Consider the following 20,028-nt stretch of genomic DNA (forward strand, 5'->3'; position numbering starts at 1 on the left):
ATTCCCCCCCGTTGGAGCAGGAACATCTGTGGGGGCGTCCTCCTCTCCCCTCAGCTCCGCCAGCACCAAAAAGGGGTTGGTCTCTGCTGGTGCAGCCTTTGCAGCCGTCGCCGGGGTCTTCCTCCCCTTCCTGCCCATCACTGTCCAGCTCGTCTCAGCATCACCTTCACTACTGCCCTGGGGTGGGATAGAGGGGCCACTGCCGCTGTTGTCCCCCTTGCCCCCCCTCACTCCATTCAGCCCGCTGCCATCATCCACCGCCCTTCTGGGCTTGGGGCCGCTGGGGGGTCCCAGAGGGTTAACTCCTGCAGGCCCCCCCTCTGCTGCGCCAGAGCAGTGACCCCTGTCTCTCTGGATGGCATCGAAATCCATCGGGCTCAAGAATCTGGTCAGTCGCCCCTGTACTCCCGTCCCCTGCCCACTGTGGCCTGGGCGGGTGCTTGTTGCCGCCCCGTCTCCCCTTTGCTGCTGGGCGAGTGCTGCTCGCGGGGGTGGCTGGGGCATCAGGAAAGGTTCCCCTTCCAGGGGGGTCTTCCTGATCGCTTGAAGGGTGCCCTTCTGGTGGCACGCCTCCGATGGCTCCCCGTATTCAAACGGGAGTTCTCGCGGAAGGCCGCGATTGCTGGTAAGCTCCAGCCTCCACGTGTCGGCCATCGTCGTGGGGGCCAGGAGCGAGAATTCCGTCACGTCCTGNGGACTGGGGTCTGCCCGGTATGCCCGGGTGAGGAAGTCGGCCGTGCCCTGACAGCTGAGGCCGACCGGGACGCCTCTCACCTCCCACACAATGGGCTTAGCCTGTTGCTGGTTCTTCACCAGCAGCTCCACTTCCATCGGCTCCATGTTCGGGGTCAATTGCACCCCAGGCACGCGCAATCGCCCGTTAACGATGCGCCTGGTCGCTGTCAACGCTGCTAAACCTCCTTTGGGCACAAGGATGGAGAGTTCCATCACAATGTGCCGTTCCCTTCCCATCGGATAAAGCAACCGTTTTTGAATGCGAGGGCCTCCCCAACGGTTGAACTCCTGGTTGCTGCGGAAGATTTGGCCAATTGTTGCCAGAATTTGAAGTCCTAATGGACCGTATATTTGCGCGATGATGTCGCCCGTATCTGAGCCCGCTGGCCACCGGACTGTCACCACGATCGGTTCCAGTTCTAGTGTGGCTCTGTAGAAAGCCAAGCCTTCATTTGTTCCGTAAAAGCCACTGACGGCCTTTATCTTTTTGGTCGGTATGGATTGCGGTCTCGCGGCTGAGGTCGGCTGGCGGCCATTTTGAACATTGCCGCGGCTAACAGCCACTGCTGGTCGCCTCTGCGACATTTTCAGGCTAATTAGATAACCATAACTACGCTCAAACAATTGAGGTCGCTGTCGGTGGCCACGGCCGCGGTTGGCCGACGGTCATAGTAGCAGCTTAGTCAAGCTTGGTCTCATCCATACATATGTATGTATGTATGTATGTATGTATGTATGTATGTATGTATGTATGTATGTATGTATGTATGTATGTATGTATGTATGTATGTATGTATGTATGTATGTATGTATGTATGTATGTATGTATGTATGTATGTATGTATGTATGTATGTATGTATGTATGTATGTATGTATGTATGTATGTATGTATGTATGTATGCATGTATGTATGTGTGTATGTATGTGTGTGGAGGTTGTGTCGGGTGGGACGTGCGGGAAGGGGCCGATCAAGCGAAGCTGGCGGGTGTCTGGGTTGTTTGGTCTTCATTAGGAGTTGGGTGGGGCCGGGTTGCGTGGAAGCTGGATGGGAGCTCTTGAGGATGGGCGGGCTGCTGTAGGGGATCGCACGTTTAGCAGGTGTTTCGAAAGAGAAAAGGTGTTCCGCAGAGGCATTTGGGCGACTGGTGGCCCTATGGCATAAAAGGGTCGGTAACCGACCGGTTAGCTAAAACCCAACCGGTCGCTTCGGTAGAGTGACCGATATTTCGAGATAACGACCAGGTTACCTTACCGACCGGTAACCTTACTGGTCGGTGAACCCCCTGTTACTGGGTCGTTAGCTCGTTACGTCGGTTACCCCACCGGCCCGGGTACCGAAGCACCGACCGGTTCGGTAGGGTTACCGACTGGTAAGGGGTTGGTTGATTGTCGGAACTCTACCGCCCAGTACCGCCATCGTGCTCATGGTAAAACTACCCACATGCTTTCCCTTTTCTTAAGGCCCTTGATGTTAGCTACTCTGGAGTTGCCATTTACTTTTTGCCCGTTTGGACATCCCTACACTATTATTATTATTCGACACAGCTGCCCTTCTACCGGACCTTCGTGAACATAGTGTGGTGCAGCCTCTGGTTTGGTATACTGTACGTCGCCGTACTGCTGGCATATCTGGCATTTGGCGACAACCACTCAGCTCATCACCGCCGCCATGTCACGCTACTCGTCCTGTACGGCATCTTCCCCACCGTGGCCGTCGGCTGGGTAGCGTGCACCGTGCACGCCTGGTGGGCGGCCTGGCCAGCGCGCAAGTTTAAGGGCCTCGCGCCCGGGATGCGTCTAGCCAAGGTGCACAAGTTCCACAGCGTTCAGGAGGTGGAGCTGCTATCTCGGGTGATGCGGAGGTTCACCATCGATGGGACGATTGACGAGGGGGCGGCAGCACTTGGGGAGACCATCATCAAGGTGTGCACGTGCGTGTGCAGCGTGCTTAAGGAGATGTCACGTCGTTTTGCCATGATTGCTTTGGTTTATTCTGCGAGTGTCTATTCGGTTTTTCTATTTTCGTGTGTTGCTTCAAATTGCATGCGCAAAATGCATGAATGGAAGTGTGACGAGGCAAGGTCTGTGTGAGTGTGTGGCTTCTGTATGTGCCTTGTGGCCCTGCAGAGGCTGCAGAGGCTGCTCACCTGATAAACTGGTTCCGATTGACTCCCGATCTGCCCTGCCCTCCAAACCCTTTCTCTGCCCTTGTTTGACCTGCAGGCGGGCATGCAAGCCTTCCCCAACTCGCCCTTCCTGCTCATCCTGTATGCCAACTTCCTTTTGGAGGTGCGCAAGGACGGTCCCGCCAGCCGCACGCAGCTGCAGCAGGCGTCCCGCCACACGCCCACATTAGTGGAGAGGTACCAGGTGCGTGCGTGGGGCTTTGCATCTGGACCGCATCACCATGGATTCATGTTTCGGGTTTTGGGTGCAAATACAACAGTCGTCTAGGCTGGCGTGCATCCCTTCCAGAGGATTGTGGTGGTGTGGGGAACAGGTGGGGGGGTAATGCTTCACCTATGGCCACTTTTACTCCTAGTATGCAACTCTGTCTCGTCTGTCTCTGTATGCATATATGTATGTAGATCTTCTGCACTGGGGAGGCAAGCAAACGGCTTAAGGACAGCCAAGACTGCGGGATGGACCTCCAGGCGTACATTGAGTTTCGACGAAATTTCAGGTGGTGGTGGTGGTGGTGGTGGTGGTGGTGGTGGTGGTGGTGGTGGTGGTGGTGGTGCGGCAGGAGCGCGCTACTGGTAACATATACTGTGAGGTATCGTTTGAGGACCGATTGACTAATGGACACCGCCAGCTGCACTTGTTGAGGGGCATACCTTATGAGGGGTTGCATGATGCTCCCCCCAGGATAAAGGGGCTTATGGGTTAGTTGCATGAGAGTATTTGCTACCTGCCGGGCTACGTGCTGGCCTGTGCTGCTAGTGGTGTGTTACTATCACCATCTGAAAGGCGTCCCCACCAACACTTAATCATTCCATCCCAGCTGCCTCAACCCGCCCCTCGATCGCATGTATGTGCACGTCCTTGCGATTGGATGCAAATACTATCTTCCACACTATGCCGTACTCAGGGCCGTACTACGGGTGCACAAGGAGGTGTTAATGCTCCAAGCTGAGCTGTGGATGCTGATGCTCAAGACCTGCCTGCGGGTGGTGGAGGTGGACAGGGCGCTCAATGCACTCGAGTCGGGGACTGAGCGAGCGCACCAGGTCTACCGCAGGTAGGCGGTGATGGTGACGTGGCACGATGGTGGGTACGAACGTACCCCTGCCCTGCAACGCGGAGCAAATCCTCGCTGTCCCTCGTGGCCGCCCCTACCTGGCCAACTCTCCCCCTTCTCCCCCCTCACACACACACGCATCTGCCACTTCCCTAGGGTTTTAGAGCGCTATCCCACCAACGGAAAGCTGCTGCGCTGCTATGGCAAATTTTTGGAGGATGTCAAACACGACCCGGTGGCTGCCTCCAAGGCATACAATGAGGCCAGTCGCAATGGTGGCGGCGACGCCATCCTCAACCTGGACCTCAGCAACATCCAGGTACGGCACTGTACGATTTCACGGAAGGAAGTCATAGCGTACGACGTACGGGGCTGCTAAATGTGCGCCGGAGGTGCACCTTGGCCAGCAACTAGAGGGGGCTATGCAGCACTGGCGGAAAAGGCATTGCAGTTGCGTTGCAGGGCGCTTGCCTATGTGAGGTTCAGGGCGTCCAGCTGCAGGACGTGTAAATGGGCAACATCTTCCGGATGCTATCGGACTACTTGTTGATTTCTGCTTCTCACAAAAGCAGGGTTCAAGCAGCAAGCCCGAGTTCCTCACGTCTATGTCCATGGAGGACGACGCAGTGGTGGTGATCAACGCCGAAGGGACGATCATGATGGTCAGCCAGGTATGTACGAATGGATATAATAATACGGCTGGCGTTGATGCCGTACACCGCTGTGAATTTCCTCTTAAACGCCCTCCTGGGATTGTTGTGGGATTGCATGGCTTGCCTTACTGGCGTTGGCATAATAATGCGGTCTGCATGTACCCATACATGCCATCCTGCACCCAAACGCATTAACCCAAATCTTGGCGCACACGCACACCCTCGCCAGGCCGTCCAGCAAGTGTTCGGCTACCCCAAGTCCGAGCTGGAGGGGGCCAATGTGAATTTGCTGATGCCGCAGCCCTTCAGTCAGCGCCACAGCGGCTACCTGGCTCGCTACTCCGGGGGTGGTGAGCCGCACATCCTGGACACCGTGAGGGAGGTGGTGGCGCTGCACAAGGTGATGACCATTGGCGGACTAGTGCTGGAGAGCGCTTGGATGGACCAGTGACCATGCAGCGGGATGCAAAAAGGGGGGGCCCATGTGGGGCGATGATGCGCATGCACGTGTCTTGGTTAGCGTCGCTGCTGCAAGCGCCCATCACCACCGCCGCTAGCTGTGTTTTGCACGGCTACCATCCTGCCGAGTGGTATCATCGTCCGTTCCCTGCTGTATGGACCGCTCCTGAATTACTCTTCCAACCCCCCCACCCCCACCACCCTTCTCCACTTCCTCCCGCTCTCCTCAGGAGCGCTACGTGTTTCCCATGGCCCTCTGTGTCACCAGGATGAGCGGCGCCGGTGCGGACAGGTGGGTGAGGTCCACCTCGCTGATGTGTTCGTCGGTACCGTCTTGCATGCCGGGCGGGGCATCCCACACGCCTCGCCCACCCCGGCGCCTTACATTTCACCACCTGCCGCCTCTCCGGGACACCTTCAACCCAGCCACTTACACTGGCCGCGTGCATTGGGTATATTTGCACGTAGCTATTGCGGGTTGTTCTGTTTGCCTTTTCCAGCCCCATGTCTTGATTCAACCTGCATGCATTATTCCTGGTATGGACGAGCGCGGATTCGAACCAGGGTTCTGATTGTTCCCCCTCCTACGAGCTCGTTGTGATTTGTGCGGCTCACAAAGTTCAAAACCAGTAGCAGCTGCACCAAAAACAGAGGCGCGGCAACAGCACCATCAGTAGCAGTAGTCATAGCAGCTTCAACAGAGGCTGTATCACTGCAGCGTGGCCCTGCTTTCTCCGATGCCTTCCCCTCCCTCCCTTCCTCACTCGCTGCTTTCCTACTGTCCTGCTTCCTCTCTCTCTCCTCCCACTCCTCACCAATGCAGCATCTTCCTGGGTGTCGCGCGTCCTCTTCCAACCAACTCGCTAACGGTCCGAGCCTGGATTGCGCCCAACGGGGTCGTGCTATGCGGTGATCAGCAGTTCGCCTCACTTTGCGGAATATCGGAGGGGGACTTGGTGGGTAGTTCTGAGGGTTAAGGAAGACGTGGGGGCCCTGTGGAGCCAGCACGACCACTGCTTCCACAGCCCAAACCCAGGGTTTCGGTGTGTTGCTGGGTGTGCTAAGCTGGAGGCTGGGGTGCAGCTGGAGGTAGGCTGATGTACATGATAGCGTTTTGCTGGTGTCGATTCGAGCACTAGAATTTGTTCCCCGGTAGGCAGGGTGTAAAGCCATGCCTAGGACGTCCTGAAGAGAAACCGTCCTAGGGCCGTATCTACACACACACACACACAGTCACCACCTAAAACCAGAATTTCAAACCCCCCAGGTGGGTAGGCCGCTGAGCAATCTGGTGTGTGACGACGAGGGGGAGGTCGAACGACTGATGGCGCGCTGCAAGGAGGCGGCTCCTGAGGAATTCCTGGCTCGCAGCATAACCCTCAAGCTGCTGTTCAAGCACCGCTACCTGGACCCTGTGCCTGTGGATGTGACGGTGGGGCTGGCAGGTGCGTATGTATGTCCGCCGAGGGTAGGTGTGCGTGTGTGCATGCATGCGTGTGTGTATTGGGGGATGTTGGGCCCTACATATAACTGCGTTCTGCTGTGCTTGCCCGTGCTGGGCTGTACTGTTGAGGACCAAGGCGGGCATCGCAAGGGTGGGGCTGCCGTTGCTGATTGTTGGTCATGCGAGCCTGTTGATCGTGGGTTGCCGCTATTGCGGTCTATTGCTGTATTTTATGGGCTGCGGGACTTCTTCCTTCCTCACTACTATCATCAAACGCAAAATAGTACTGTAACCGGCATAGCTCAAGGTCTGCGGCACAACACCCGCACGCCAAGCTTATCCTAAGGTTCATCCAAGCTTGGACTCCACATCTGCCTACGCATACCACCTACTGCAGGCACCGAGGCCCAACGCATTTTGGTGCTCAACTGCAACCGCACCGACGGCCGCGAGGGCACCCTGATAGTGGTAGATTCCCACATGCGAATGCGGTTCGCCTCCTGCGGTGTATCCACCCTGCTGGGCTACCCGATGCGCAAGCTGGCCACGATGAGGCTGGACCAGCTGCTACCGCCGCCGTACAATACACTTCACTCGAAGTTCCTTAGGGTGGGTCATGGAAGGGTTGGGGTTGGGGTTGGGGACGAGGTGGGCGAGGGTGGGACGGGAACGGGGCGTGTCAGAGCTGGGATGGTAAAAGACTGCGCCGTGGCTTTATATTTACTCACGAACCACCGCATATACGGATGCACGTAGATATCCTCTCTTCCTCTCCTCTTGACCTCCGTCCAATCCTGCATTATCCTCCCACATCCATCTGTTCGGCGTCTTCGCCTCCATTCGTCTCAACTCAAACACCTGCTAAGAACTTATTGTATCTGCTGCGCGTGAGGGGTGCTGCCTGCGTTGTACACGGTGGGTGCAGGATCCCCCCGCTGCCATTCCCCCCACCAGCTGCCGGGCAGGTCAAGCGGTTCACATGCTCAATGAGAACGGCAGCCTGGTGGCAGTACGGCTGAAGATTAGCGTCGCAATGGCAACGGATACCGCCTCGACTCTGTACGTCGTCCAGGTGGGCGTGTGGGTGGACGAATGGGTGGGTGGGTGGGTATCTGGGTAACTACTTACTCGCTTCATGGTCCACGGACCTAGCTCGTTTATTTGGGCCTCGATCGCCACCATGTCGACATGGTCCTGCCGTACTGCCGTATTGCCGTACATTTAATACCTGTGTTGTTGTTGTTTTCTGGCGGGCATGCAGATCGAGAAGCGCCCTGCTGACGAGGCGATGGCGGAGAAGCAACTGGTGGTAACGGCGGACTTTGGCGGCCGGGTGCTGTTAGTATCGCAACCCAGCTCTGAGCTGTTCGGCTTCCGTTCGGCGGATATGATCGGTTGCAACCTTTGTGACATCATTGACATTTTCCAGGAGGTGTGTGTTGAACTGAAATGACATGAACGTATGAGGCTGACGTGTGTGACGCAGTTCATGGGCATTGGTAAAGGAACTCAATATGTATTTATCCTGGGTAAGCATGTACGGCAGGACGGGACAAAATCCGTGTACGACAGGACAGGAAAGAGCCGGGCCTGTGGCGCCAACGGGGAAAGGTTTCCGTACATGGCTGTGTATGTGCGTGCGTGTGTTTTGCTGATACCAACAAAGACCGCAAGCGCACATGACGGAGTGTGGCAGCTATAGCTTTGTTGCAGGGTCATGAGAGACCGTGTTTCTCGGTAGTATAGTCTATATACGTCTGTGTGCTGTGATGCTGCCTTCGTTGCCGCTTGGAACGACAACGCAGGCAGCCACTTATCTGACCTGGTGGACCCCCGTTCCCCCCTTCCCCGTCCGGGGCCCCCCAGTGGCGCGACCAAGCGGGCGAGTCCCAGATGCAGCTGCTGATGTTGGCGCTGCTGGACAAGGAACATGAGATGCCAGGTGTGTGTGTGTGAAGGGGCTCAGGTGGATGGGTGGGTAAACTTGGGTATGCAGGTGCCTGGGCGGGGCTGGTGTTGGTGTTGCGTACTGGTCGTGGTCGTGCTGGGAGATGCTCTGTTGTCACCGCCAGCGTTAGTCGTCATGTATAACTGGCCGTTATCCAGCACTGAAAGCAGAGTCAGGGGTGAGGCGCGGAGGGTTGTCCCACACAGATGCGTTTTAGGGTTAACGACAGGCTCCTATATCTGCGCCTGCCGCAGCAGCGCCTGCCCGACTATTCGGTAAAGTTACACATCGCCTGTAGCCGTCTGTTCCGGCACTGCACTCTCCTACCTCCCCCCCTGCTTGCACTCACGTTCGCACGGACGACCGCGTGCCACCGGACAGCGGTCACCCCCTTACACAGCGCCGTACCTTTCCCCTTCATTTCCCCGAACCCGGTGCCATTGCCCGGTGTCCACCTCCCGAGGAATTACTTTACTCTACAGTTGCTATTTCCTCTTCATGCCTTCGTAATTTTAGTTACAAGCTACATGTCACCAGACCAGACGGATTCATGAATATCTTGCCCATATAGAGAGACCCCCACGCCACAACCCTGCCCCGCAAAATCACGACGTGCATGTCTGCAGGCACGTCCTGGCGGGTCCGTGTCCACCCGCCCATCTCCGAAACCACATCGCATCCACTGTTGCAACGCAACAGAAGCAGCATCAAAAGACCCTCCGCACTGAAGGGCGCAGCAGCCCCCAGCGCAGGTTCCAAATCCGCCTGCCTGCAGGTGCGAAAAACGGGGTGAAGTTTATTGTAAGGACTCAAATGCTATGCATATCTATATATATGTGCTTGTGTGTGGTACACCACGCGTTGGCAGTTGGTGGCGAGGAACCAGGCTGTCATGGCGATAGTGGGAATGAAAGGGTAGTGTGTGGCAGATAGAGCTGGTGCACGAATGGACAATCCCCTGTTTCCCTTACTCCACCTACCTACAACACCTGCCTCCCCCCGAGGACTCTTTATCTGCTGGTATGAGGAGCGGGAAGCGGGCAGTCCTGTCTTTACGCTGTGCCTAATGTGCATGGATGGGCTCCACCAAGCAGCCACGCGTGCATCCGACATACCCCCTGAAGGGACTGAGGCCGCCGCTCAAAGTGCCTCCAACTCTTGAAGTGGCACCAGCGAGGGCTTCGAGATAGTGAGGGCGTGTGCGTGAATCCTCCTCCTCCTCCCCCTCTCCCTCTTCCTCCTCTCCCTCCTCCTCCTCCTCTACCTCCTCCTCCTCCTCCTCCTCCTCCTCTCCCTCTCCCTCTTCCTCCTCTCCCTCCTCCTCCTCCTCCTCCTCCTCCTCAGGGTGTTAGATGATGGTATAGAAAAATGGTGTTGAAAGAGCGAAGAGGAAGACCGGTACCTTTCTTGACCACACAGTCAGCGAGGCGCGCGCGTGTCCCAACTCTCCCATGTTTCACTTTCTGCCAACTCACCGTGTCCGATGTCCCTCTCATCCGCCGCCAGGTCGAGTTGCACGACGAACTGTATGAGCAGGAGGCCGATGGCGGCGGGGGTGATGAGGACGCGGCCGTGGGGAAGGAGGGCTCTGCTACGGCCTCACGAGATGTGTACGGCGCCCGTATTCGGGTCACGCTTTGGAGAAGGGACCTTCTGAGCGGAGTTGTGGAGCTTGATGATGAGCTTGTGATTCGGCGAGCCAGTCCGATGACGGGACTCATCGTTGGGATGCCCTCCACTGCCATGCTAAGGAAACCGCTACAGAGGTGAGTAACGATAGTGCACCTTGCCTGCTGAATGCAAGTCGTCTCCTTATAACGGAAAGTTGGCACGTAGCATTTTATCTGCTAGGAGGGGTGCGGGTCTTACGGTTTATATGTCGGCAGAGGCAAGAGAGCGCGGCACGTGTTTCAGAGTACCACGTTGCTACCAGCTACCAGCTACCACAGACCACAGACCACAGGCCGCGATATGTTGGAGTGCGCACGATAAGAAATATATGAAGGAAGGAAGCGGGACACATGTACGTGTGCATGTACACAGGCAGAATGCATGGCAACCAAAGGCACGTACAAACACAGATATGCAGTCCACCTTATTTCTCGCTATGCGTGTTTCCATATTCCAACGGACCTGTGTGTGACACATTCCCGCCACCTGCATGCAGGTTCTTGGATATCCCCGCCGACACAAGCTGGCAGAAGCTATCTGATGAACACTCAAAACACAAGAAGCAGCGCAGCGCGCTCAAGTCCTCCGGCAGCTGCGCAGTTATCAGTCCCGTGATGACCTTCATCGGGCCGCACCCCGACACTGGCACCATGCGCATCGTCGTACAGGTAGGTGTACGTGCTCATCGCACGATTTGCACAAAACAGCCGCGCGTCTGCCATGATGCAGCAGCATGACCATAGAAATTACCGTGATGTAGATATAGAGTAACCGACAGCAGCCGACAGCACATTATCATTTTCCTCCACGTGTTGCTAAATAATGAGATGGGTGGGATGCCGTGAATGTAACGCATGCTGTGCATGCTGAGCGCAGGGCGTGCAGGTGCTTGCGCCCGGGGGCCGTTCCAAGGTGGTTGTCACTCTGCACCCGGACACCACCTACGCCGGGGCACACGCCGACTTGATGCGGGTACTCCATCTGGACGCAGCCCTCTTCCTGGCAAAGTCAGCGCGTCAGCAGATCTCCCAGCAGGCCAACAGGCCAGGCGGAGGCGGCGGAGGCGGCAAGGTGGTTGCACTCGGTGAGACGGGAGATGATGGCGGGTGTGGAGACGGTGGGAAGCACGTCAAGGTCCTGTTGGATGCGAAAGCGGGAAGCGTGGCGCGGCGAGGCACGGCAGCGACGGGGGGCCAACCGCCGCCGGCGGCGGCGATGGAGGGCGCGGCGAGGGCTGATGGGGGGCCAGAGCGGCAGCTGGAGGCTGCGGAGGAAGGAGGCGCTGTCGCGGCCCAAAGCGGCGTCGGCGAGGGCGAGGGCCTGGGCGACGGTGAAGGCGAAGGCGAAGGCAACGACGATGGAGATGGTGACGGCGATAGAAGCAATGGCGACGGCGACGGCGACGGAGAGGGAAAAACCTCCAGCGACAGCAGTAGCGACAGCGGTGGCCGACGGCGCAGGCGCAGCTCCGATGGTAGCCGGGATCTGGATGCCGAGGGTCAGGCCAAAATCCTCAGCCGTGCAGGTGCGAAATCGCCCCGTCTGACAGCTGGGGGGATGGCCTCCCACACCTGGTTTGATTCCAACTTGCGTTCCTACGTTCCTTACTCGCGTGGGCATATTAGCGGGCGAAAGGCAAAAAGCTCCCGGGAACCCTGTTTCTTGTCGTGCCTTGGCCTTTGCCTTGCGTGGCCTCGGCGATGATGATGGCGGCTTGCTCCCCTATCCCTGTAATCACGCACTAATAGCTGCATGGCGACGAAACCGTTTGATGGGTCTAATGGAGCTCGAGGTTTTAGATGTGTCTAGTTTCCAAATGCTAAACTTGTGCCAGAGGCCCCGTTTGCACCAAAGTATCTGGCTCCGTCTCCTGCCTTTCTCTCTTAAACATTCCCTTGGTGAGTACTGGTACACTCTCTGGGTGCAACCAATCTCCATTTGCGTCCCTGCTCCAACCCTGCAGCGAGCAAGTCCGAGTTTGTCGCCCAGTGGGTTCGGACCATCACTAGGCGCCGCAGCGGCCCGCACGACGCACAGCTACCGATATCAGAACGACCGAGCACCGCTGCCGCCACCGCTGCCGCCACCGCTGCCGGCAGCGCTGCAGCGGCAGCTGTGGGTGGTGCTGGCAGCCACCCGGCAGCTGACAACACCTCTGCTGCCGGGGCCGCCGCCGCGGGCCCTTTCCCAGCGGCGACGTCAAAGACGGGCAGCGGCGGCGGCGGCGGTGGCGGCGGTTTCCCATCCCTGGGTGCGTTATTAGGTCCGGAGCGAAAGCCATCTACCATGCTAGCCAGCATCCCGGAGCATAAAAGCACCACTGGCGGGGGCGGTCTCCTAGACACGGCACAGAGCCGGCGGCGGGCGGCAGAGTCCTTCGCCTTCACACGAGTTCTGTCCGGACGGGGCGGAGCGTCGACGGTGGATGATCTGGAGCCATGGTCCGGCGGGCCCGCGTTGGTGGGGAGCCGGCAGTCGTTCGATGGGTCGCCGCCTGGCGGTTTGGACGGCAATGCGGCGGGTGGAGATGGCGGCCGTATTGACGGCGGCGGTGGCGGTGGCGGCGGCAGTGAAGATGCAGGAGGAGGAGGAGGAAGGGGAGGAGGAGAAAAGTGGGAGAAGGGCAGCGAGGGGGGAGAGTCCAGTACAGAGGGAAGCCAAGCGGCCAGCGGCATTACAAGTGAGTGGATATCCAGCCCGTCGTCGTTGAAACTTGGCCGTCGGTTGGTGATTCGACTGTTTGTTCGGTTGCTGTTTTTCCCTGGTCGATATCGATTGTCGATTACCAGATATTAGCTGCGTTACACCACGTGGGAATCACGACTACTTACTTGTGGTCTGTGATGAGTTTATGACTCGAAGATGGTGCGGGGGACGGAGGCGTCAGCACTGACGGGATGGAGCAGCAGGCTTCCTGATGCAAGTGGAGGGGAGAGGAGAGGAAAGGAGAGGAAAGGACAGAAGCGGACATACATGGAAGGACGGTGACGGGAAAAAAACAATTATAATTAACAGGGGCGTTTGCGTGCGCACTCTGCTCGCTCCTTTCCAACCAGCTTTGCGCTCACTCATCAGATCCCATTCGCGCTTAATTTGCCTTTATGCAGGCAGCACGGACGCCCAGTCGGCCAATGAGCCAATCATCGACTCTCGGCGATGGAAGCTGCTCAAGGCTCTTACCAAGCAGCTGGCTGGTCCCAACTTGATGACCCCCATGGAGAGGTTGCGGCTGCACAGCTACATACTGCTGGCGGTCATGCTGACTACCCACATTGTGGCTTACATCGTCGTGACCCTCCTGATAAAGGAGCAGCACCAGTGAGCATCAGTGAGAGGGCTGTGCGTCTGTATGTGATGTGCCGGTGATGTGTGGGGCGTATGTGCATGCCCGTGAGTGTGTTTTCGTGTCCCCTTTCCTGCCGCGATAGGTGGATAGCGGAGTTATATGATATCGGGGTGTTGTTGTTGATGTTTCAGCGGTCTACCAGGATTCTACGCCAGAAAGCAAAGGAGCTGAGCCAAAGGCCACAGCGCCTGACGCTGCATGAAATACAAACCTACTCAACAGGCTAGGTATACCCGTACATCCCGCATGCCCAAACCACCCACTCACGGATGCCACCCCCCACCTTTCTTAAGCCTGCCGGCCTGCCCGACCATGCCAACGTTCTAAGCCGGCTAACCTGTCGTTCCCGTCTGCCGCCGCGCTGCTTTGCACCTCAGCGACGTCAATCTGGTGCACCGGCAGGCCCTGGCCATGGACCGGTCCCAACTGATTGCGGTGAGATGCAAATGCTATCTTCGTTATCATGGGGGCGAAGGAACCAGGTGCTGCTTGAGTGCTTGGCTGGCGTCGGCCTAGTAACACGTACATGTATGTGCATGGGAGAGCAGTACCGGTCGTCGAGTGCTGACCCGCTGATTGTTGTCTTCATCGTGAATGGGTACGGCTCGTGTCGCCGCATTATTAAAGAGCTGCATCCATGTGTGCATCCTTGCGTACACGGCTCACTTTTTTTCGCCGTTCCACATTGGGTTAAGATGCACAAGCAAGCTATATGCAATGTGCGATGTGTAATGTGTAATGTGGCTTCTAAATACGCAGGTCCGTGCCATGATGGGCGCATACTGCGAGAGGGACAATGTGACTGCCAAAGTGTCCGTATGCGCAAACAGGCAAGTGGGTGGCGTCTGGGAGGCTGTTCCGGGGAGGAAGGGGAAAGGGTACCCTTTGAGGGGTAGAGGGCTGTTGATCAATGGCGAGTGTTGCCGTACATTCAGCCACCGTGACGGCACTGCATTGCATTAATCCCCGAGTAAAAGGACTGCTTAATGCTGGGGCCCGGTCGAGCTGCCCATAGCCCATCCTTTCCTTGCCATCAGTCTTGTGTTCCTGTTCCCCCCGCCCCCACTACGCTTTCCATGCAACGCAGCCTGAATTTCACACTCTACAAATTGCGCGAGAATGTCAACTTAATGGTGAGTTCATCCATCCTACCGCATGTGTATATGTACGTGCGTATGTATGTGCGTATCTGTGTTTCACAGGTATCTGTGTTTGTGAGGCCTAGCGCCTGAAGGGTAGAAAAGCCAGACCTGGCACGAGCATGGGGAGGACTCCTCCAGGAGCGCGACAGGGGCGGCCTCAGTCGAAGCCCACCCAGCCGTCGTCAATTACCCACCCACGTAAAGGAGGAGACCTGTGGAGGAAGCGGAAGATAAGAAGAAACCAACCTACACTACCACTTTCTGCCCTACATGCCATTCCACACAACCCTAACTAATACCAACTAACGAACCCTAACCAATTCAAAGCAGCAACAACGTTAACGAACTCTAAACGAAACCAATGGAACGCTAATGACCTCCCCCGCAGGAAAAACACCACCAATTCGTGTTCCTTGGAGAGTCCCGTACAGCTGTGATTAAGCTCATGCCGGAGGTGTACGATATTTGGACATCCCAGCAGCTCGAGTATCATTCGTACATGGATACTGCCACTCCACGCATCTTGACGGGCGCCACGGGCGCCTGGGTGTTAGGTAACCGCTACATCGCAGCTGCGAGGGAGGCGCTGTACTGGCTGCGTACCATTAGGGACAATTACAGGTACGTGTAGCAGACCCTGATTTGATGATTGGCTGAAAATCTGCTGTTGCTGCTGTTGCAGGGCCGTAGAACAAACTTCTGATGGGTCCAAACTTCTGATAGATGACGTGATACAGATCCGCGCCTGAATGTTGACTGAACACAGGCGTGCATCCCCTCACCACCCGGTGGCGAAACTCATCCAAGGATCCGCCTCCGGTCGCCAAATCCCCCCATTTCCTGCTCCTCCTCTTCCACACCGCCTCACCTCCGCCAATTTTGCAGCTCATGTTCGGATCTTGGATCTAAATCATGGATCTGGATTATAAAACTGGGTCCAATCTTACCTTCCTAATCGCCTGCCACCCCTCTCATCGCTTCCCCCGTGTGCCTCTCCTTCCCTTTCCTTCCTCGCCCATCAGGCTGCACCGCACTTATCAGTTCCTGGTGGACAACGGCCTGGGGCCCCTGTTCACCGTCTACGCCAAGTCTCTGGACCTGCTGGTGGATGCTGCTTGGAAGGCAGTCGACCAGCTGCGTATAGGTGGGTCGGACAGGCAGGTGTTGCTGCTGTGTGGGCAGGTGGAGTGCGTGATTGTCAGTCAGCTACACCTGCCTTCGTTCCCAGTCCCCTTGGCACCTGTACGTCTGGTAACATCACAGCATATAGCAGTGACATTGGACGAGGATGTGAGATTATGGCTAGCTGCACAGATGATGGATTAAGTTTCGTATGATGGATTGGTGGCAATGGCTGGAGTCCCTCTGCCTCTACGGTTGTTCGTGTGACGGGATGAGACGGGATTCTAGATGGCAGGATTCAGTTCCGCCTTGAACTTTCAGTTCGTATGTTCGAACGGCGTAATTACCTCTCAATATATTTCGTCCCTGGGCCTCGGGCTTTGGCGGACGGGGCCCCCATTCGTGCGGAAATTGGGAACTCACAAACACCTTTAACACCTTTGAATTCGTACCTATTCCCTCAATGTCCCGGCATTCACGATATTTCTAATCCGCCATTGCCTCGACGTCTCTCGCCCGCCTGTCCTCCCATCCACGCGCCCGGTGTCGTTCTGCAGCGCTGATCACCCTGCTGGTGGTGGAGCCGTTGCTCGTCCAGTGCTGCTGTCTGGCGTACGAGTGGGTGCTGGTGCAGCGGCTGGAGAGGGCGCGACTTGTGGGCATACTGGCGATGGTGGGTCTTCCGGGACCAGTGCTGAGGCAGCTGGCGACCAAGGAGGCCAAGGTGCGTGTGGGCGCGTGTGGGCCGTGTGATGCGAATGGACCTGGGTTGGCGGTGAGCCAGCGAGCAGATCAAACTACAGACTGGCGATGGCTGCCGTGTGGTCCGGAGTTTGTATGGGTGTGGATGGGTGGATGGGTGAATGGGTGGATGGGTGGATGGGTGGATGGATGGATGGGTGGATGGGTGGATGGGTGGGTGGGCTTGGGTTGTCGTTATGTAATGTGTGTTACACCTCCTGTAATTGGGTCACTCTCCAAGGGTGTAACAGGCCCATACAAGCCATGAGGGGGCCCAAAGGAAAGCCGAAGGTTGTCCGAAATAGATAGATATCGTAAAAGCGCATAAGGAAAACCTATAGTCCTATCGCTTGAAAAGGAAAATTATGTCGAACTAACCGAACAGTCCAGACTGCTTCGCCGTAACAGTAAGCCTGATGACAAGTAAGGACAATCCGAATGATCTCCATAAAGGCACTTGGCGAGAAGCACCTGCCATCAACCAGCAGCTTATCGCCAGGCTTGCAGGGGCATACATAACAGCCAATTCTATAAAGGACAGCCTTTATATTTCTAGTTGCCCGCATGCATGTGTCATGTTGTGCTGTTTTTGTTACAATCCAGGTTCTGGATGATAGTGATGATGACGATGATGACGACAGCTCTGACGGCGGGGAGGAGGGCGGAGAGCGTGACGGCGGCAGCGGCGGCGGCAGCGCCGCCACGAGCGGCAACGACAAGATGCTGAGCATAGAGGCGGAAGGAGATGGCACCAGGCGCGGCGGCGATGGCGGTGGCGGCGGCGACGGCGGCAGCAGCGGCCCCGAAGCCGCAGCCGTCGCTCCCCCCTCCCGGCCCCTAAAATTCTTGAGCGTCAAGAAAGCCGATCCGTCACCGCCGGCTTCGGACGCCAGCCCTGCACGCAATGTCCGACATGTCCGGACACCACCGGATGCACGCGACGGCGGCGGTAGTGCCGTTGCGGCGGCAGCGGCAGGTGATTTGGTACGAGTGGGATCCCCTGTTGGCGCCGTACAGGCCTCCGGAAAGAAGCAGGGCATACGGCGAGCCTCTTGGTCTGGAGATGGCATCAACACCAACCAGGCCGTTGGCGGTGGCGGCGGTGGCGGACTTGGGGGTCCTGGTGCTAGCAAAGGCGGTGACATGGTGGGTGGCATGGGGCGCACACATTGGTTTTGTTGGGGCATCGTACTAAGCAAAACTTCGGTCATGCTGTGCTGACGCCTCGTTCTGTCGCTGGCGTCACTTAAAACATTGTATACAGTACAGTATATATTACAGCCCATTGCTTACCACTTAGGGTTCGAACGCGCACTCTAAAATTTTTTAGCATTTGACGATTACATACATGTGTGAATCGCATGGGAAGACCTCAGTCAGCCCTGTGCACAACTATTATGTTTTGGATTTGCAGCAAGTTATGCGGGGCGTCCCTGATGGTGGGTCCAGCCAGCCACCCTCTCGCGGAATCTCCCGGTCTCGTGGGATACGGATCAACGGCAAGCTTCTGGTTCCGTCCGCTGCAAACATCACGAAGTTCATGGTGAGGTTGTGCCAAGGTCGAGGGAGGGTTGTTGCTGTTGCTGCTGCACATGAATGTTCGATTCGATGGTATTAATGAAGGTCGATGACTGGAGCGGGGGCCCAGTTCGCGCTGAGCATGTAAACAACAACGACCTGCAAAAGCGGTTTATGGGGCGCATGCTGGGCCCACTGTGTCAGGACTGTGCCAGGAATGTCTAGCTTCTGCGTTCCCATCGCCACCGTCCCATCAGGGTCTGGTACGGCTCTCTCACGACCTTGAATTCCACCCCACCAGTTGCTCCCCCTCTCTTCCCCAGACCACCACCACCGCCACCACTGCTGCCCCTCGCTCACCCCCGCTAAGACGCACAGCATTACCTAAGCCATCCACACATAAGCTCTATAATCGCACACGGCACTCACCAGCCCTCCCACTCACACACGCACCTTCCCTTTTCCCTCCTACTTTTCTCTTCTTCCCCCCCGCACCCTCCGCAGCTGCCCTTCGCCCTATGGAACGTCGCCCTCATCATAGTGTACGTGGTCTCACTCCTGGACCTCAACGGCATGCAAGGGCCCCTGGCCTCACTCAACATGGCCTCTCACGTCATCTACCGCTACACCCGAGTACGCGCGGTCGCTTTTGGTCTCGTGTCACAGGTACAGCTTGGAACGGTGTTGGGTATGTATGCGCATGAGTATGTTAGGAAGAGATTCCTAACGCCTGGGTTGCTATGTATGAGTGTGTATGAGTGTGCGGTGACGGTTCACCTTCAGGACGATGCGGCAGCGAGGTCGCTGTGGCGGGAGTTGCTCCGCACGGAATTACGGTACTTTGAAAGCGAGTACGACGCGCTCATGTACGGCGGCGTACCCATTACCCAGGTAAATTCGGCCTCCCCTTCCCCCATGGCGAGATCGGGAAGTGCCTGGTTAGAAGGCACCGCACTCAGGACGCGTACGTGTGTGTCTGTGTGTCTGTGTGTGGGGGGGGGGGGGAAAGAGCGGGTCTTGAGGTCTTCATAACCGGAGAAGGCTCAAATCATCTGCGTCTCGGACGCCGGCCAGGTCTTCGTGCATCTCTGAATGCTTCAACTCCTTATCCGTCCCGACCTGGTGCCTGTGTCGCTACACTCACCTCCACTTTCTCGCGAGGTACAGACAGCTCGCAATTGCTGGAAAACCAATTGCTCGCGGTCTTGGCGCGCTTGGCCCCGCCTTCTAAAACCTCTCTGTCCCGCATGCGTGCATACGGCACGTTCCAAAATATCTTCGCCGTGCCCCCATTTTTCCCCTCCTCCACTAACATCCCGTCACCGCTGCTCCCCATACCGCGCATCCGATGTCAGCTCCACTCGGTGTTTCAGCACGCCGTGCCTCCAAGCACCTTCGCCTCGACAGCCTTTGCCAACGAATTCTTTCGTGAAAAACGCTGCTTCCAGTACGACCAATCCAACTGCCAACAACCGGGGGACGAATACTATGAGGTACGGCACTTACGGTTGCGGTGACGGTTATGAAAGAGTGCAGCAGAGGGGTACCAAAGGTGTCCAATGGTGCCCAGGGCCCGAGAGGGCCCGAGCGGGGCCAGGCTAATAATGTGTACTGTGCGTGCCAGGACTCTGTGTGTGCAGCACAGCTATACGCAGGCAAAAGTGCCCTTTGCTGCTTTTGCTGCGAAATGTTAAAGCCTTTGCAAGCCTGGTAGCCCTGGCGCTGTATGTTATCATGATGTACGGAAGATATTTACAACCCTAATGTACGTTCGTGGTGTACGTTGCAGGTGACACACAACGGACTGGACGTGATGGTCCGGCGAATGCTGTCGGAAATGAACTTGTTAGTAGCGGACGCCGATGAAGACGTGGCATACAATGGCACACGGTACGAATATAAGACTTTGTGAACGTAACTTGATGTACGGCTGTACGACTTAGCCCCCGGCGCGCATGCAGCCATTCAAACCGAGCTTGCCCCAGGGCCGGCTTCGACACCCAGCCG

At 57.0% G+C, this 20,028-nt stretch overlaps 1 protein-coding gene across 1 annotated transcript in view; it reads left to right on the plus strand.

The window, feature by feature from the left end:
- VOLCADRAFT_104036 (uncharacterized protein) overlaps positions 1 to 20,028 on the plus strand; it is a gene marked incomplete at both ends in the record, with an annotated part of 43,279 nt that overhangs the window by 22,430 nt on the left and 821 nt on the right. Inside the window, 34 exons of the mRNA XM_002948662.1 lie at positions 241 to 625; positions 2,313 to 2,659; positions 2,960 to 3,106; positions 3,325 to 3,419; positions 3,828 to 3,977; positions 4,134 to 4,296; positions 4,550 to 4,648; positions 4,860 to 5,003; positions 5,320 to 5,381; positions 5,913 to 6,045; positions 6,357 to 6,534; positions 6,931 to 7,191; positions 7,499 to 7,605; positions 7,795 to 7,965; positions 8,400 to 8,475; positions 9,108 to 9,256; positions 9,988 to 10,247; positions 10,649 to 10,820; positions 11,029 to 11,677; positions 11,901 to 12,050; positions 12,116 to 12,832; positions 13,260 to 13,470; positions 13,876 to 13,933; positions 14,258 to 14,376; positions 14,586 to 14,631; positions 15,029 to 15,261; positions 15,663 to 15,784; positions 16,320 to 16,486; positions 17,107 to 17,649; positions 17,918 to 18,046; positions 18,526 to 18,687; positions 18,805 to 18,912; positions 19,377 to 19,514; positions 19,811 to 19,911. Coding sequence (XP_002948708.1) covers positions 241 to 625; positions 2,313 to 2,659; positions 2,960 to 3,106; positions 3,325 to 3,419; positions 3,828 to 3,977; positions 4,134 to 4,296; positions 4,550 to 4,648; positions 4,860 to 5,003; positions 5,320 to 5,381; positions 5,913 to 6,045; positions 6,357 to 6,534; positions 6,931 to 7,191; positions 7,499 to 7,605; positions 7,795 to 7,965; positions 8,400 to 8,475; positions 9,108 to 9,256; positions 9,988 to 10,247; positions 10,649 to 10,820; positions 11,029 to 11,677; positions 11,901 to 12,050; positions 12,116 to 12,832; positions 13,260 to 13,470; positions 13,876 to 13,933; positions 14,258 to 14,376; positions 14,586 to 14,631; positions 15,029 to 15,261; positions 15,663 to 15,784; positions 16,320 to 16,486; positions 17,107 to 17,649; positions 17,918 to 18,046; positions 18,526 to 18,687; positions 18,805 to 18,912; positions 19,377 to 19,514; positions 19,811 to 19,911 — 6,752 coding nt within the window. The remainder of the gene's footprint in view (positions 1 to 240; positions 626 to 2,312; positions 2,660 to 2,959; positions 3,107 to 3,324; positions 3,420 to 3,827; positions 3,978 to 4,133; positions 4,297 to 4,549; positions 4,649 to 4,859; positions 5,004 to 5,319; positions 5,382 to 5,912; positions 6,046 to 6,356; positions 6,535 to 6,930; positions 7,192 to 7,498; positions 7,606 to 7,794; positions 7,966 to 8,399; positions 8,476 to 9,107; positions 9,257 to 9,987; positions 10,248 to 10,648; positions 10,821 to 11,028; positions 11,678 to 11,900; positions 12,051 to 12,115; positions 12,833 to 13,259; positions 13,471 to 13,875; positions 13,934 to 14,257; positions 14,377 to 14,585; positions 14,632 to 15,028; positions 15,262 to 15,662; positions 15,785 to 16,319; positions 16,487 to 17,106; positions 17,650 to 17,917; positions 18,047 to 18,525; positions 18,688 to 18,804; positions 18,913 to 19,376; positions 19,515 to 19,810; positions 19,912 to 20,028) is intronic.

This window comes from Volvox carteri (assembly GCF_000143455.1).
Source record: "Volvox carteri f. nagariensis unplaced genomic scaffold VOLCAscaffold_11, whole genome shotgun sequence".
NCBI lineage: Eukaryota > Viridiplantae > Chlorophyta > Chlorophyceae > Chlamydomonadales > Volvocaceae > Volvox > Volvox carteri.